This window comes from Denticeps clupeoides, chromosome 5, assembly GCF_900700375.1.
Source record: "Denticeps clupeoides chromosome 5, fDenClu1.1, whole genome shotgun sequence".
Classification (NCBI taxonomy): Eukaryota; Metazoa; Chordata; class Actinopteri; order Clupeiformes; family Denticipitidae; genus Denticeps; species Denticeps clupeoides.
In genome coordinates, this window is record NC_041711.1 from 5,190,435 (window position 1) to 5,205,262 (window position 14,828).

A 14,828-nucleotide genomic window follows, 5' to 3' on the forward strand; every position below is an offset into this window, starting at 1 on the left:
CGCGCCTTCACGCGCTCCCGGTCCCGGTCCCGGTTACCGGTCCGCGCCAGGACGCAGGACGCCGAATACCGGTCCTGCCGCCCCGGAACCGGACGGCGCGACGCTGGCGCCGCAGACTGCAGCATGACGTCATGCGACCCGCCATAACGCCGGGCCAACACACAAACATGACGCGTTTCTCTTCAAATCCAGCATTTTAATTAACATTATAAAACTGATTTCTTCTTTGTACATTTGGTAGCAATAAGGCAAAAAGTAGTCTCTGGAATTAAAATGAGTTCACATCACACTGAAGCTTGTCATCAGTAAGTATAAATATTAATAAAATTTCATCATTGCTACAGTGACCCCCTGTTTCAGAATAACTCACTCACACAAGAAGGTTGGAAATCACATTGCTGAAGGTGAGGGTCCCTTGCAAAAAAAAAACTGGTTATCAGTTTGTGCTCCAGTTTAAGAAGAGTCTGGTGGAACCGAGAAGAGGGGGAATAAAATAAAGGATGAGGCAAGAAGAGATCAAATAAAGAATGAAGAAATGAGAACATGACAGTCTGTTCCAACACAACTTATTATGAAATCCTCATAAAACAGATAAAATAACAGAAATAACAACAATAAAACCAACAGTCAAAACAAACAAAAAAACAAAAAACAAACATTCATTAATATTCGCAAGGCATTGTTGAGTCTGTTGTGTTTCTTACAGTGCTTTGTGTGAATCTGAAAATTGGCAAAGGGTTGTTTGTGTATAAAACCATCTCAACAATAATAAAGTTATACTCTTGAGCAGCAAATTTCCTTTTGCTCAAGGAAAAAAAAAAAAAAAAAAAAAATACACGTGTTGCAGCTTGGACCCTGTTCGTGTTCAGTGACGGACAGAGGTTTGACACACAAAAAAATTAGTAAATCAAGAGTCGTTCGGTGACTCTGAACCCTTCAGTACCGAGTGCAACCTGTACACCGCACCGAACAGTCAGTACGGTGTCGGCCACACCTTTTTATGTATGTATATATATATATATCTCTCAAAATTGAGAAATTCTCTCAATACCATCACTGGCTAAGTGAGAGTGGCACAGCGGTCTTATCCACCCACCCAATATCCAAGTACACATATTTTTAAAAATCTGTACACGAAGCGCTATATATACATATAATAAATATATATATACGCGCATTAAAATATTTTCTTGTTGTCCATCACCTTCTTTGATTCCATTCAGTCAGGTGTAGGGCAGAAATCCCGAATACTGAAATCTGAAATGAAAGGGGGAGCAAGTCAGGGCTACAGTGAAATAATTATATATATATATATATTTTTTTTTTAAAGTATCAAAATAAAATATGGAAAAAAGAAATCATAGAATGTCAATTAAAAGGTAGTAAGTACGTTAGACAAAGTACACATATTAAAGGCAGCAGCAATAGGATGAAAAACTCAAATACCATTATTTCTACTCTTCTTTGTTGCTCTTTACTTTCCTGGGAAGCAAAATCTTCCGGAGGTACGGCAAAGTGAGGAAGGCAGTGAGGAAAAAGATGTGCCCGCAGAAATATACCGACGAATAAACCTGAAACGCACAAAAACAGTTTGATGACTGCATTTCCACACCTGCACCCAATAACCTAGTTCTGCCTTATCTTTATGTACTTCCTTGCCCCGCTGGCTCAGTTCTTCACACAGATCGACTGATTTAATTCAAACAGGACTTTAGTATTTACTATCACGAATGCGTTTAGAATGTGTGGCTATCTGTACATTTGATCAAATCAACAGTGATCACGTTTTTAATCTGATCTGGGTGGTCACGTCTGCATTTTGCACCCGTGGTTCAGTAATTTGACGTTAATCACCCATAAGATAAGTAAACAAGCATGTGAGTACATGTGAGACAAACCATACCTTTAGCCACTTGTCATAAGTGAACAGACAGAAGGCCATGAGGGAGTAGCCCATGAACAGCCAGTGGATGAACTGTTGAACCCCATATATGAGAGGATAGGCGGGACCATTGGCCAGATTGGTCAGCAGAGGACTGTCTTTCACCAGAGCCTGGGACTGAGAAAGGGGTCAATATGCGGACTGGTAAAAAACACGGCACATAGTTCTGCCATTTGCTGAAACACTGTATCAAAACGACTATTCTTTAGCATTAAACAATGTAAAACAGTGAAAAGATCACACATGTGGGATTTAAAATAAAATGTACCTTTCTTCATTGAGCACATGCTGTTATACAGGCCGTCTTTCGAGCAACAATTGGAATTTTACACTAACCCATTACTTTACAATTGGACCAAAACACCGACACTACTCTTGTTGCTTGCGCAAGGGGAAAATCTGACAGAACACTGGGACATTTTAGCTTTTGGTGGCTCTGGGCACAGAAATTAAATCTACAGTCATAGACTCAAGAAATACCTCAAAATGAATACGAATCCATTCTTAGCCAGGATGGTGAATGCTACATTGTCTGTTGAAGGATGGCCCATATAATCAATCAAAAAGCAACCAGAGAAGAAGCTCAAGGACACGGAAAGAAAATCCAAAATCCCTGATTTGCTTTTCTCAAGTGGTTGCTTTCCTCCTGTGCACCAGAAATCCGTTCCTTTTCACGATTACAGACTGAGTGGCGATAACATTATTCTCCCTTTTATTGAACTATGTTTCTATCTTATAACCAAATATGCAACGAGCCATCTGTGTATTCGTGAGATTCAGAGAATATCAAATGCAACAGTTGCAGCATGCAGCAAATACCTGCTTCTCAATGTTGACAATGATAAACTCCATGGAGAAGCACATGATATATCCTGAATGAAGGCCGTGCCAGATAGCCAGGAACACCAGCGCGCCCATCTGTGATGCCATTTTGTTCCCCAAGAACTTCAACCGCTTAAATATGTGCCTGAAGGGGAGAGATGGTTCGAGTCAGGACGGAGAAAACGCAGGTTATGTTTGAATTGGGAGGACAAACACAGGAGATGTGTACCTGCGTCTAAGTTAGGGATGGCCGATTGTACCATCACAAGAATAATTCAGGTCGATTACGATCATTAGCTCTGGGCATATTCAGCCCATCAAACATGGCAGATATTTGCCCAACAACTGCCAATTAGAGCTTCCTTGCGCCATTTCCGTTGGGATCAAACGCTCACTGGTTCCAGTCACATCAAAGCTTGACTGTGCATTTATCCAGACAACACAGCGGATTAAATACTGCGAGGCTGGCGCTTGGAACAACGCGATCCGACGGACCCACAATTCAGTTCACTCCGCCGACGTGGCCACTGCTTACATGTGAGCACAGCCTGAGCTTCTGTGGAAGATAATATCCAAGAAAAAAAGCAGAATGCAGAGCCCAAACCAACAGATTGATTTGATGTTGATTTCATCGTTGATGATGGACTGGTTACGGGTCTTATGGTACAAATTGAACTGTAAGGCACGTTTTCTTGCTTCATATGTTGGTTAAATGTTTTTACAATGTTTAGATTTCACAATAAAAAGTATGTGCATGCATGTTATACATTTACGGCATTTATCAGACGCTCTTATCCAAATCGCCTTACAACCGGTGGCGACAGGGACAGTCCCCCCCGGAGACACTCAGGGTTAAGAGTCTTGCTCAGGGACACAATGGTAGTAAGTGGGGTTTGAACCTGGGTCCTCTGGTTCACAGGCGAGTGCGTTACCCACTAGGCTACTACCACCCACCCTTTGTTTAGGTTTCAGTCCAGAAACTTGCCCTTAAACCGGCAGAATCAGAAAAAATATCAATCCCAAGGTGCAAACCCACATGTTATGTCCAATACAAAATTGCTGTGTGGCGAGTCCATATTGACCCCTTTCCTGAGTGGTGGACACATGACACATGGACATCACGCATATTCCCTTCTCTATTAGCCTGTTATTACGATCTGCTTGGTTCAGTTGGTCAAGTCTGGCATTAGCAACTGACATGGTAATAAAATTAAATCAGCTGACTACATGAATATGTTGAAAACGTACGATTGTCCATAATGGATGCTACGGGCATATTTCAAGATGGCAAAGCGTGGACTCATTAAGGTCTAATTGTGATTGGCTGCCGCAGACCTGTCCCGACCTTACCCCCAATATGAACCTATGGAATTTGCTGAAGGTTTTACACAGTGGTTTGACTCTTCCATTAAATCAACAAAAAGTCAAAGCATAAAAAGTATATGGTAGTGGCATAATTTGTAATTGCTACACAGTTTGCAAGTCGGTTTTGATAAAAAGAACAGCGTTTAAACACAGACCACAAGACACAAGGTTGATTATCTGGTAGTCCATAAAGACCACACCCATAACGCAGAAAATAGAAAATGATCTCATTAAGCAACGACACTGCTGTGGTAGAATCATACGAGTCGTTCTTCATAAACTGCATTATCAAAACTTACCAAAAGTCTGGACGCACCTACTCTAAAGAAGGAGGCCATTTTGAAAAATTCAATGCAAGATAGTTTTTTTAGAAAGGGAGACAAATGTTCAACTTCTTGCCTTTTTTTTTTTTTTTTTTTTTTTTATTGCTTAACCTCTCACGTGTTATTTCATGGTCCAGTGTCTTCAGTTTTGTTTTATAAGACCCATAAATGAGTAGGTGTGTCTAAACTTTTTTACTGGTAGTGTACATGTGGCCCAATTAACTGGGACTAATTCATTCAAAGACACAGCAGTTGAGCACTGACCTGGCAACCCACGCATTAGTGTTTATGTTGAAGGAATTGATGGTGCCCGTGAAGAGAGGAGTAGTCTCAAACAGCCACACCCTCATGTTGGCACAGGCATCCCATTGGTGCTCTCCTTTCTGGTCCCGTCCATTATAGCCAAGTCCCGAGAGTATACACACCCCCTCCTAAACAATGAAAGTTTCAGCGAAGGGATGTGAAATTAACAAGAAAAGCACAAGAAGAAAATCCGGCTTGAACAACTAGTACAACAAGAACAGGCAACCAGACAATCTGGTCAGCTGTCCCATTCAGACAAAGAGGTGAGTCTCATTCTCTCAAATCAAGGCAACTTATCCACTAGTACTTCAGGAAGGCTTCACAAATTCAACCAGGATATACTCACAGCTATTAGCCAACAGCTGACGTATTTGTATAGGTTGACCTTGGCCCAAAGTAGAATGAACACACAACGATACCAGAACGGCTGTGCCTGTGGAGGGGGGTGGGGGATGAGAGAAAAAAAAAAAAAAAACTACTTATTTCCGGGGTCCGTAAAACGATTCAATCAAAAATATCTTTGTTTTCATAGACATAAATATTGCAACATGACCTCACAGAACCTACCTCATATTCATCGGTCAGGTAGTAACTGTCTGGGTAGTAGGGACCACCCAGTGTGAAGATGACCAGGCACAGCATACCTAAACCGAAGCGCTTCATTGCCGGCCATATGCTGTACGGAAAAAAGGGTGAAAGGTCAAAAATAAATATATAAATAAAAATTTGCGCCCCCCCCCCATTCAGTTCAAAATTGCACTCAGTCAAATGTGTTCCCACATTTACGGCATTTATCAGACGCTCTTATCCAGAGCAACTTACAATCAGTAGTTACAGGGACAGTCCCCCTAGAGCAACTTAGGGTTAAGTGTCTTGCTCAGGGACACAATGGTATTAAGTGGGGTTTGAACCTGTGACTCTGTAGTCTTCTGGTTCATAGGCAAGTGTGTTACCCACTAGGCTACTACCACCCCTGTTCCCAGATCCTGCTGGGTGGGGGTCTGCCCTCATTTGCAGTCTTTGTTTCACACCAATATACTTATTACCATACTACACCCTATTTTGGAGCTAAAAGAAAGGCTGGACCATGATCCCTGATATTATTTTTTTTTGTAGAGGTCTGCTTTGTGCTGTGACCTGGAATTCATTATAAGATCTGGTCCATCTGGCAGCACCGCCTCTGCAGCTTTCAGGGCTTCGGTAAATGATCTCACCTGTTGGGAAGTTGTCCTGGACAGTCTGATAGTTCTTTGGACACCAGCTTCAAGTAGCTGTTCAGCGTGAACTGAGGCCCGACCAAAAAGCCGCCATAAAAGTATGAAAAACCGCAGACTTCCATTAAAGTGGGGACCTTAGAAATCACTGATTTCTTCTGCTCTGCACTCAACTGAGACTGTGGGGGAAAAAAAAATTTTTTAAAAATCACAAATGGCATTAATTGTTTTAACTGAGTATATTATCAGTTACTGTTACTGATCTAGTGCCTAGGCAAGCATTTCACAGGGGTAAGGGTTACACACGTCTCTCTTTACACTGATCACAATCACGGTTACACAGGGTCATTGCTGGCCTCCGGACGTTAAAACCTTCAGCAATGTCAATGCCTTATCTTTCAACTTCTTCACTGAGATGCTTTTACTTATGTGTTGGAAAAGGATGTCTTACACAAAACAGAGCTAAGATACACAAGACATGCTAAACACACACACACACACACACACACACACACAGCGAATAAAAGAACGAAGACCTCAGAGCACAAGCTACTGGCGCCATTACTACACTGCACGAGTGAATACCTCACACAGCGGATATCATTTAGATGCATTTTACACATAAAAACACACAAATAGAAAGCAAAGGTCAAAAATGTACACAAAGTTATAGAAATTTCAGAATAATTAGAGCATTCCAGCAACATTCGTGTGAAATTATGTGCAGGCATTGTTGGGTATGGCATTAATATTCATTAATAATAAAGAAAAAAATAGATATTTGCTGCATATCACTTTCTTGAACAAAATCACTTTTGTATTAAACATTTCTGATCAGCGATCAACTCACTGGATCTTTTCCACTGTCATAGTAATCAAACGACAAACCTACAAAAGAGAAAAACAAAATGTAATCCGCGTTATTAGAATGCATGTGTATAATGACAAATAAAAATGGGGAAAAACTAAGAGTAACACATCATAAGAGGAGTGTACCAATCAGTTTGAGGGTCAGGACACAATGTGGCATGGTCCATTTAATGTCATACTCGTCTGTGGCAGTGTAGTAATATCCCATCAGCAAATATGTCTGTTGGGAACAGGAAGTGGCGTCATTTTCACAGAGAGAGACCACATCATGGTCATTATTGGGTTACAATAATTTGCAGGGCGGCATTTTTTTTTTCCCCTCACCATCTGAAAGATAAAGCTGCTCAGAACCGCGGTCACCGTCTTTCCCATGAGCCTCAGCAACAAGAACTGGACGAGAATGCATAATGCTGAGTGATACACCTGAGAGCCTGCGGAGAGGAGCGAGGCACAGAAGAAGATGGAAGGGGAGAGAGAGGATGAATTAAAAAAAAAAAAAAAAAGGAAGGTGGAGAAGTTAGTTTGGTTGAGAGCGACCAGTAAAACGAGGACATCACTCTACGTCAGGGCATGAACATGCTAAATTCTCAAAATCGAGACAAAGACAATGGAATGGAAGGACGGGATGGGCCAGACGGAGTAACGGACCTGCTGTGATGTCCAAACGCAGCATTGACCACAGAGGAAGGAAATGGGAGAGAAATTTGTTCGTCAGCGCGGCAGAATTCGGTCACATCACCCCCACCCCTCGAACATTTCGTCCTCACCCTGACAACAAACATCCCAAAGGAAGAACCCACCGCCACGAACTCCAGCCCACGTCCCCACGCGTTCAAACTGTTAAAGAAGCATTTAATCCCTTTCAAAGTCCCTCGCCACTCACCGAAGTTGAAAGCCGCCAGCGCCAGTCCAGATAACGTGTGGTACAGGTGAATGACGAACGGGGACCGGTGGAAGACAAAGCGCCGATAAATGAGAGCAAACGGGTAACCTGGAGGGGGGGGAGAGAGACAGAGTCAAGAAATCAGCAAACGAAGAAGACGACACGACGAGGGGAACTTCCTTAATCCCAAAGTTCACGCCGCGGTCCCCTCCGTCCCCTTCTGTCCGCCCCCCGGGCCGAGCCCCCCCCGCCGGGCGGCTGTCAGGCGGCCCGCTGGAAGCCACGTGGGGCTGCAGGTTCGGGCGACAGCCGCCTCCGACCTTGCGGTCGCGCTCGCCCCGTCGTCCCGGACGAAAGACGCGCCGGCGGCCGCTCCGGTCCGGCGCCGGGCGCGGCGTCGGCGTGCGGCGGTCGGCGTCGGGCCGCGTACTCACCTAATAAGATCGACAAGATGAGTCGCACCGCCGGTTCCGGGGAGCCCAAATATTCCGACAGATACTCCATGAAGGGGGCCGCCATGTTTCGTGTGGGCGGAAGTAACGGCGGCGGCTGCTTCCGAGGCTGAGCGCCGGCGCGCCTGTGCCGCGCTCCTTTATCCCCGAACTTTTATTGCCCCCCCCGGCTCGCTCCTTACCCCCTCCCCGCTACCGCCGGCGACCTTCAGCCCTCTCGGCCGAGACGATTTCGCAACCGCGGTGGAAACCGGGGGAAGGGTCGCGCAGTCCCGGATCAAAGGGATCTCATTAGTGCGGCAGAGCAATTAACGTTATTATGACGGAATTACCTTACCGGTTATTCCAGTTCGACAACGTTGTTACAACGCGGCCTCAACGTTGTAATAATGTTATATCGAGGTATATTTCCGTAGACCAATTGTTACTGTAATGTTCAAATAAACCATACTTCAAGCAGCAAGGAAATAAACGATTAATTATACGGGGTGTGTGTAAGATGCATTGAATAAGCTTTACTTGGATAAAAGCCTGAGAGTGTCACGTCCCACCAGGTGCTGGTGAATGGCCGTCACACCTGGCACTATTCTGCCCCCCAGTGGCCGGAGTGAGAAAAGACCGGACAAACAGAGCGTTGCTATGACAAATATCGATGAGAAAATTAACACATCAGATATGATCATGGAGTGATGTTTAAAAATCAGGATAAGGGGAACATTTTGAACTGCGTGCTATAAATTGCTGTGTGTGTTAATTTGTTCGGACAAGAATGGGGTATAACATGGGGATCTGCGGATCGATCCTGAATATCGTCACTATCGATACTAGCGCAACGGTGTCGACATTTTCGCTCGTCTGATTCGCTGTTTTTGTACCACGTTCCAAATGAGAGTAAAACGTGCCAGTAGAAACGCTGCTCCTCGCACGTCAACGTGACTCCGTGACGTCACAGAAAGGGGCGCGCACAAACCCCGCCCCCGGAGGAAAATGGACAGACACTTTTTGCAGTTCGACTTTCCAATCACGTTTGGATTTTACTCTAATCGAGTCCAGTCAAGTCAACTTTATTTCTAGAGCGCTTTAACGGCAGCTTACAGTGCCAACTCTTTATATTTGGGGTAAAGCTTAAGCTCCAACCAGCACGGGTTTACCCCCCGTTAGTGCCCTTTTTCAGTGTCTTAGGGGATATTAAAAAATAAGTAAATAAATAAAAAGAAGGCCATTGCAAAGGATCTAAAACATTTAAATCCATGTTTTTAAAAAATGGAAAAGAAACCAGATCAGCCAGGTCTAGAGTAAGTAAGAACTAGACCTTGATAATAAAATGCGGTGCGGATGGTGGAAGGTGCCCGTCTGGTGGAAGCCAACAAATAGGAATGAATAAATAAATATAAATAGATACGTAAAGAATTGTGAGGCTGACGAAAATGACATAAAAGTGCATAACAGGATTTAACCTTGAAAGATTTGGGAGGGCTGAAGAGAACAATATTAAAAGCACTTTGAGGGAAAACCCTAAGTTTCTGGGAGATCGTCGGATCGAGAAGGTAACATCCGCCACACCTGTCCTGCGACATTTAGGTCCGAGTGCGTCTCAGGACGTCTCGGTACCGTCACGAACAGTTCTTGCTTTTCGGACAAGTTTGGGGGGGGCTCCTATTTTTTACTAGGAGCCTACTAGACAAATACAAAAAAGCGAATTCCTGACGACCGCGCGCCCGCGGCGCCGCCCCACGCGTCTGCGTGTACTGCGGGGTGACGGTGGGCGCGACCCTTCGCCTCGGACCCGGGTCTCGCCACCGCTCTCCGCGGCGGGTCGCGCGCGCGAAGCGGTGGCGCGCGTCAAAAGCCCGCGGGTCGCGTCGCCGAAACGGAGCCCTTCGTACGGTCCCTTGTGAGTCCCGCGCAAGGCACGCTGGGTACGGAGATGACCACGCCCACCGCGCCCGAGTCGCAGCTTCAAACCGGGACGTCGCGGGATGTTTTAGCGGACGGACGCGCAGGCCGCTCCGTCGCGTATTCTGTCGTTCCGACTGAAACGGTGACACGTGGTGACGAAGCGCTCTGTCCCGAAAAAGGAAAGGTTTTGCGGGCGTGTTGAAATGCGCCAATGAGAAGTCGGAGGGGTGGAGTCGAGCGCGGCTTGTTAATATAAAAGCGGGGCGGGGGGCGTTTCCCCGCGTCTCTCTGCGTCCAGCAGCAGCAGCTCTCCCTCGGACCGTGACAGTCGTACGCCCACAGCCATGGCCGGAAGGAAATTTTTCGTTGGTGGCAACTGGAAGATGAACGGCGACAAGAAAAGTCTGGGCGAGCTGATCGACACTCTGAACGGCGCAAAGGTCCCCGCGGACACCGGTGCGTACCGGACGAGTTGCGCCGTACGGTCCGTGTCGCGCACAGCGGGATGGGGATGATGATGAGGAGAGCCGTGCGGATGCTGGGGTTACGTAAGCGGCGCGGATGGTGGAAGGTGCCCTTCCCCGCCGCCGGGTACCGCCGTCTAGCACGTTTTTCACCCGGCAGGTTCTTGTGCCGAATGGCCGCTTGCGTGGCTACACGGCCAGGACGGGTGAATGAACGAGTTATTCCGTGGAACACGTGCAAGCCGGTTTCTTCCCGGGCCCGTGTGTGTGTGTGTCTGCCCGCACGTATGCACCCGGCGATATAGGCGTTTGTCGTCGGTCCATCGACTCGATTCGTCGTCGACATTACGGAAGCAACGCTGCGACCGAACGTCTCATTTGTGCATAAAGAAGTTCGCGGTTCGCCGAGGTGGAACTTTTTTTTTTAATTTGAGGAAAGTGCGGCTCTCTTTTTCCTCTTCCCCCATCTTTCGAGTTATCGCGAGATTTCCGAAACGAATTGCGTAAAATGGTGCCGCAAAACCAGACCCCGCTATTCGAATTTCTTCCACTGTCCCGTTTGCCTCTTAATAATTGTGTAATATCCGACAAGTCATAGTGTGTGCGTGATAAGTGTAGAATAATGACTTTTGGAGACTGCCATTTGTGGCCGCTGTTCCTTCCCGGTGACCTTTGTCCTTTGCGGTGTCCAATAGAGTCCGTGACCTTTATGTACACTGAACTTGGACCTTTTTGTGGGGAGGCAGGCGCACCCAGGAATAAGTGGCCTTTTACCAGCTGCGGTGTATTTTAGACCCCGCTTGCTTGGCCCGAGATAGTCTTACATGATCCAGATCGCGTATTCCACTTGTGTCCTGTGTGCAGAGGTGGTGTGCGGGGCTCCTGCCATCTACCTGGACTTTGCCAGGTCAAGGTTGGAGGCGAAGGTCGGCGTCGCTGCACAGAACTGCTACAAGGTCGCCAAGGGTGCCTTCACTGGGGAGATCAGGTATTTCTTTTACCAAGTCAGAGGCTAATATAGTGTAATGTTTATTTATATTATACAGTACAGGCAAAAGTTTGGACACACCTTCTCATTCAATGTGTTTTCTTTATTTTCATGGCCATTTACGTTGGTAGATTCTCACTGAAGGCATCAAAACTATGAATGAACACATGTGGAGTTATGTACTTAACAAAAAAAAAAGGTGAAATATCTGAAGACACTCTTTGCTCTGATTCCTGCTTTGTACACTCTTGGCATTCTCTCGATGAGCTTCAAGAGGTCGTCACCTGAAATGGTTTTCCAACAGTCTTGAAGGAGTTCCCAGAGGTGTTTAACACTTGTTGACCCCTTTGCCTTCACTCTGTGGTCCAGCTCACCCCAAACCATCTGGACTGGGTTCAGGTCCGGTGACTGTGGAGGCCAGGTATCCACGTTTTGTTAAGTACATAACTCCACATGTGTTCATTCATAGTTTTGATGCCTTCAGTGAGAATCTACCAATGTAAATGGTCATAATAAAACACATTGAATGAGAAGGTGTGTCCAAACTTATGGCCTGTACTGTATATATAACATCAAAAATGCTTTCTGTCTGTCCACAGCCCTGCCATGATCAAGGACTGCGGTGTGGAGTGGGTTATTTTGGGACACTCCGAGAGGCGCCACGTGTTTGGTGAAAATGATGAGGTGTGCGAACTTTTATGTTCTCCTTCCTTCCTTGCTCGTTATTCAAGTGATTTTCAAAAAGATATTCCTTATTCTGTCCACAGCCGACAGTTTGAGGCTGTTCGTGTTGCCAGCTAAGCTTGCAGTATTTAGTCATTTGTGTTCATTTCCTTGGAACGGAACAAGATCGTTTTTTTTTAGGTTGTGGTAGTAGCCTAGTGGGTAACACACTCGCCTATGAACCAGAAGACCCAGATTCAAACCCCACTTACTACCATTGTGTCCCCGAGCAAGACACTTAACCCTGAGTGTCTCCAGGGGGGGACTGTCCCTGTAACTACTGATTGTAAGTCGCTCTGGATAAGGGCGTCTGATCAATGCTGTAAATGTATGCACACCGGTTCATTTTAAAGGGTCATGGGTCTTGACCCCATTGACTTAAACTTATCGCCTTGTCAAAAACAAATTTTTCTGTAATCTGTCTCATCTTTTTCTTTGATAGCTGATTGGTCAGAAGGTTGCTCATGCCCTGGAGGGCGGTCTGGGTGTGATTGCTTGCATTGGTGAGAAGCTGGACGAGAGGGAAGCAGGCATCACAGAAAAAGTTGTCTTCGAACAGACCAAGGCCATTGCAGGTACCTTGCGATCAGCGCAGGCGTCGGTGGTTTTTGCCATTTTGTTAATACGTAACATCACACGTTGACGGCACATTTTGTTTGCAGACAACGTGAAGGACTGGAGCAAGGTGGTCCTCGCATACGAGCCTGTGTGGGCCATTGGCACTGGCAAAACGGCCACGCCACAACAGGTATGTTCCCTGTAAAACACTCCGTTCATTAATCCGTATGCATCATCTTTTCCTCGCTGTGGTGGCAACTGTGACATCACAAAATGGGGGAGTGGCAGAAATGATTTTTCTGTATATGAAAGTGAAGTGATTGCTGTTGTGAAACACTGCAGCACAGCACATGGTGACGCAACGAAACGTGTCCTCTGCTTCTCACGCATCACCCTTGGTGAGCAGGTGCCCGGGGAGCAGTGTGTGGGGACAGTGGCACCTTGGCGTTCTGATTACAGGGCCACTTCCTTAATCACTATTATATTTTATATTGTTCGGTACTGCTGTTCTCGAGAAACGCCGCCGACCGCAACCAAATTTCTTGCACGTGTTCTCTCACATACTTAACGTGGCCAATAAACACGACTCTAATTCCGATTTCAGTGACGTGGCTTTGAGGGTTTCTTTACAAGAAGTGAATATAATATAGGCGATTACACTACGCTAGATATATGATTTAGACAGAGATGATTTAGAACACTCATTAATATAATGATTTGATGATCTAGGCTCAAGAGGTGCATGACAAGCTTCGGCAGTGGGTGAAGGCTAACGTGTCTGAAGCGGTTGCCAGCTCTGTCCGGATCATCTATGGGGGTAAGTATGAACACTGGAATCACCGTGTTTGACGTGGATTGGGATATCTTACTTTTATCAAATGCAAAAAAAAGCGGGGGTTTTAATTTACTTTATTCTTTTTTTTTATTATTTTTAAGGTTCTGTTACTGGAGGAACTTGCAAGGAGCTGGCATCTCAGAAGGATGTGGATGGTTTCCTTGTGGGCGGGGCATCTTTGAAACCAGAGTTTGTTGATATCATTAATGCAAAAGCCTGAACTTACAGTAGTGGAAAAAGTCTGGCCAACTCCATTATCCTAAACCTCCACTTTATTTTTTAATTATGTCGTCCCCAACATGCCTTTTGTGATGTCAGACTGCGTTTTCTTTGTATATTTGCTTTTTGGAAGGGATGAATGCATATATACTGTACTACAGGTGAGCATTTGTGTTAACAAAATAATAAATCACTAGAGGAAGAAGTACCAACTCCCTGCCTTTACTTGAAAGTGTACCAACATTCTGTATAAGCAGTGGTCCGCAGCAGGAAGCCAACCAAAAATGTCTTTTTATGAGTGTGTGTGACTCATTGTGCAATTATAACTTAACGTGTGTTATTTCTCTTGTAGTACATGTTCCACTTTCTCATTAGCCACTGTGCCAAGAGTGAGTTGCCCACAAGTTAGTCCTGGCCAATGATGGGGAAAAAGGTTGTAATAAATAACATGTAGATGTTCTGCAGCCTGACTTGTCTCTTTTCTGACTTGATGTAATATTTACTCTGATAATCATTGCTAAGCCTGAGAAAGCTCTCAGTGACCAGGTTATGTGACTGAATATCAAGGTTGAATGTATTGAATGGGTGGGTACTTGCCTAGTGGGTAACACACTTGCCTATGAACCAGAAGACCCAGGTTTAACCATTGTGTCCCTGAGCAGGACATATCAATTAGTCCCCAGGGGGACTGACCCTGTAACTACTGGTTGTAAGTCGCTCTGGATAAGGGCGTCTGATAAATGCTGGAAATGTAGTGTTGACAGTATAGAAACACCTTAGTCTAGAAAAAAGGAATGGATTCCAATTAATGGATGTCTGTGCTACATGGTCAGTCCACAAGTGGTTAAAAAGAAATTCTAACCTTGCTTTTAATTTGGGTATTTATTATCTGGAAAAAGCAAATATACACAGTTTTCATATCCAACATTAGTGTCACTACATCTTTCGATCACGTTCAAAACCAGTCA

General features: G+C 45.3%; 2 protein-coding genes and 1 non-coding gene across 6 annotated transcripts; 1 reads left to right on the forward strand and 2 right to left on the reverse strand.

Annotated features, from left to right (window-relative positions):
• Window positions 1-181: 181 nt before the first annotated feature.
• lpcat3 (lysophosphatidylcholine acyltransferase 3) lies at window positions 182-8,792 on the reverse strand. 4 transcript variants are annotated; one of them, XR_003749868.1, is made up of 14 exons: window positions 8,157-8,400; window positions 7,725-7,830; window positions 7,164-7,275; window positions 6,966-7,059; window positions 6,820-6,857; window positions 5,970-6,148; window positions 5,323-5,431; window positions 5,102-5,188; window positions 4,717-4,883; window positions 2,762-2,909; window positions 1,904-2,059; window positions 1,447-1,571; window positions 1,205-1,257; window positions 182-464 (listed from the first exon to the last, which is right to left on the reverse strand). XR_003749868.1 is itself a non-coding variant. In XM_028981140.1 (13 exons), exons 3-12 carry the CDS (start codon window positions 7,209-7,211, stop codon window positions 1,455-1,457), a joined length of 1,143 nt encoding a protein of 380 aa, XP_028836973.1. In that variant the 5' UTR covers window positions 7,212-7,270; window positions 7,723-7,830; window positions 8,512-8,792; the 3' UTR covers window positions 182-1,257; window positions 1,447-1,454. The 4 variants fall into 4 exon arrangements, 3 of the variants coding, with proteins under 3 accessions (XP_028836973.1, XP_028836971.1, XP_028836972.1); XM_028981140.1 differs by lacking the exon at window positions 8,157-8,400 and adding an exon at window positions 8,512-8,792 and having other exon boundaries at window positions 182-1,257; window positions 7,164-7,270; window positions 7,723-7,830; XM_028981138.1 differs by having other exon boundaries at window positions 182-1,257; window positions 8,157-8,399.
• A 1,030-nt stretch (window positions 8,793-9,822) lies between these two features.
• LOC114791385 (U7 small nuclear RNA) lies at window positions 9,823-9,879 on the reverse strand. The gene has a single exon (XR_003749994.1). It is a non-coding gene; the product is annotated as a U7 small nuclear RNA (small nuclear RNA).
• Window positions 9,880-10,344: 465 nt separating this feature from the next.
• On the forward strand, window positions 10,345-14,202 carry tpi1b (triosephosphate isomerase 1b). The gene is made up of 7 exons (XM_028981159.1): window positions 10,345-10,529; window positions 11,402-11,525; window positions 12,125-12,209; window positions 12,691-12,823; window positions 12,911-12,996; window positions 13,536-13,623; window positions 13,743-14,202. The coding sequence occupies exons 1-7, from the start codon at window positions 10,418-10,420 to the stop codon at window positions 13,859-13,861; spliced, it is 747 nt and encodes a 248-aa protein (XP_028836992.1). The 5' UTR covers window positions 10,345-10,417; the 3' UTR covers window positions 13,862-14,202.
• Window positions 14,203-14,828: the final 626 nt, after the last annotated feature.

Excerpts from the sequence above, each read along its gene's own strand:
- lpcat3 (XM_028981138.1), bottom strand. The coding sequence starts at position 8,241 with ATGGCGGCCCCCTTCATGGAGTATCTGTCGGAATATTTGGGCTCCCCG. Across the intron at positions 7,831-8,156 it reads CATCTTGTCGATCTTATTAG|GTTACCCGTTTGCTCTCATT; the intron begins GTGAGTACGCGG and ends CCCCCCCTCCAG. Across the intron at positions 5,189-5,322 it reads ACCTGACCGATGAATATGAG|GCACAGCCGTTCTGGTATCG; the intron begins GTAGGTTCTGTG and ends CCCCCTCCACAG.
- tpi1b (XM_028981159.1), top strand. The coding sequence starts at position 10,418 with ATGGCCGGAAGGAAATTTTTCGTTGGTGGCAACTGGAAGATGAACGGC. Across the intron at positions 11,526-12,124 it reads GCCTTCACTGGGGAGATCAG|CCCTGCCATGATCAAGGACT; the intron begins GTATTTCTTTTA and ends GTCTGTCCACAG. Across the intron at positions 12,210-12,690 it reads TGTTTGGTGAAAATGATGAG|CTGATTGGTCAGAAGGTTGC; the intron begins GTGTGCGAACTT and ends TTTCTTTGATAG.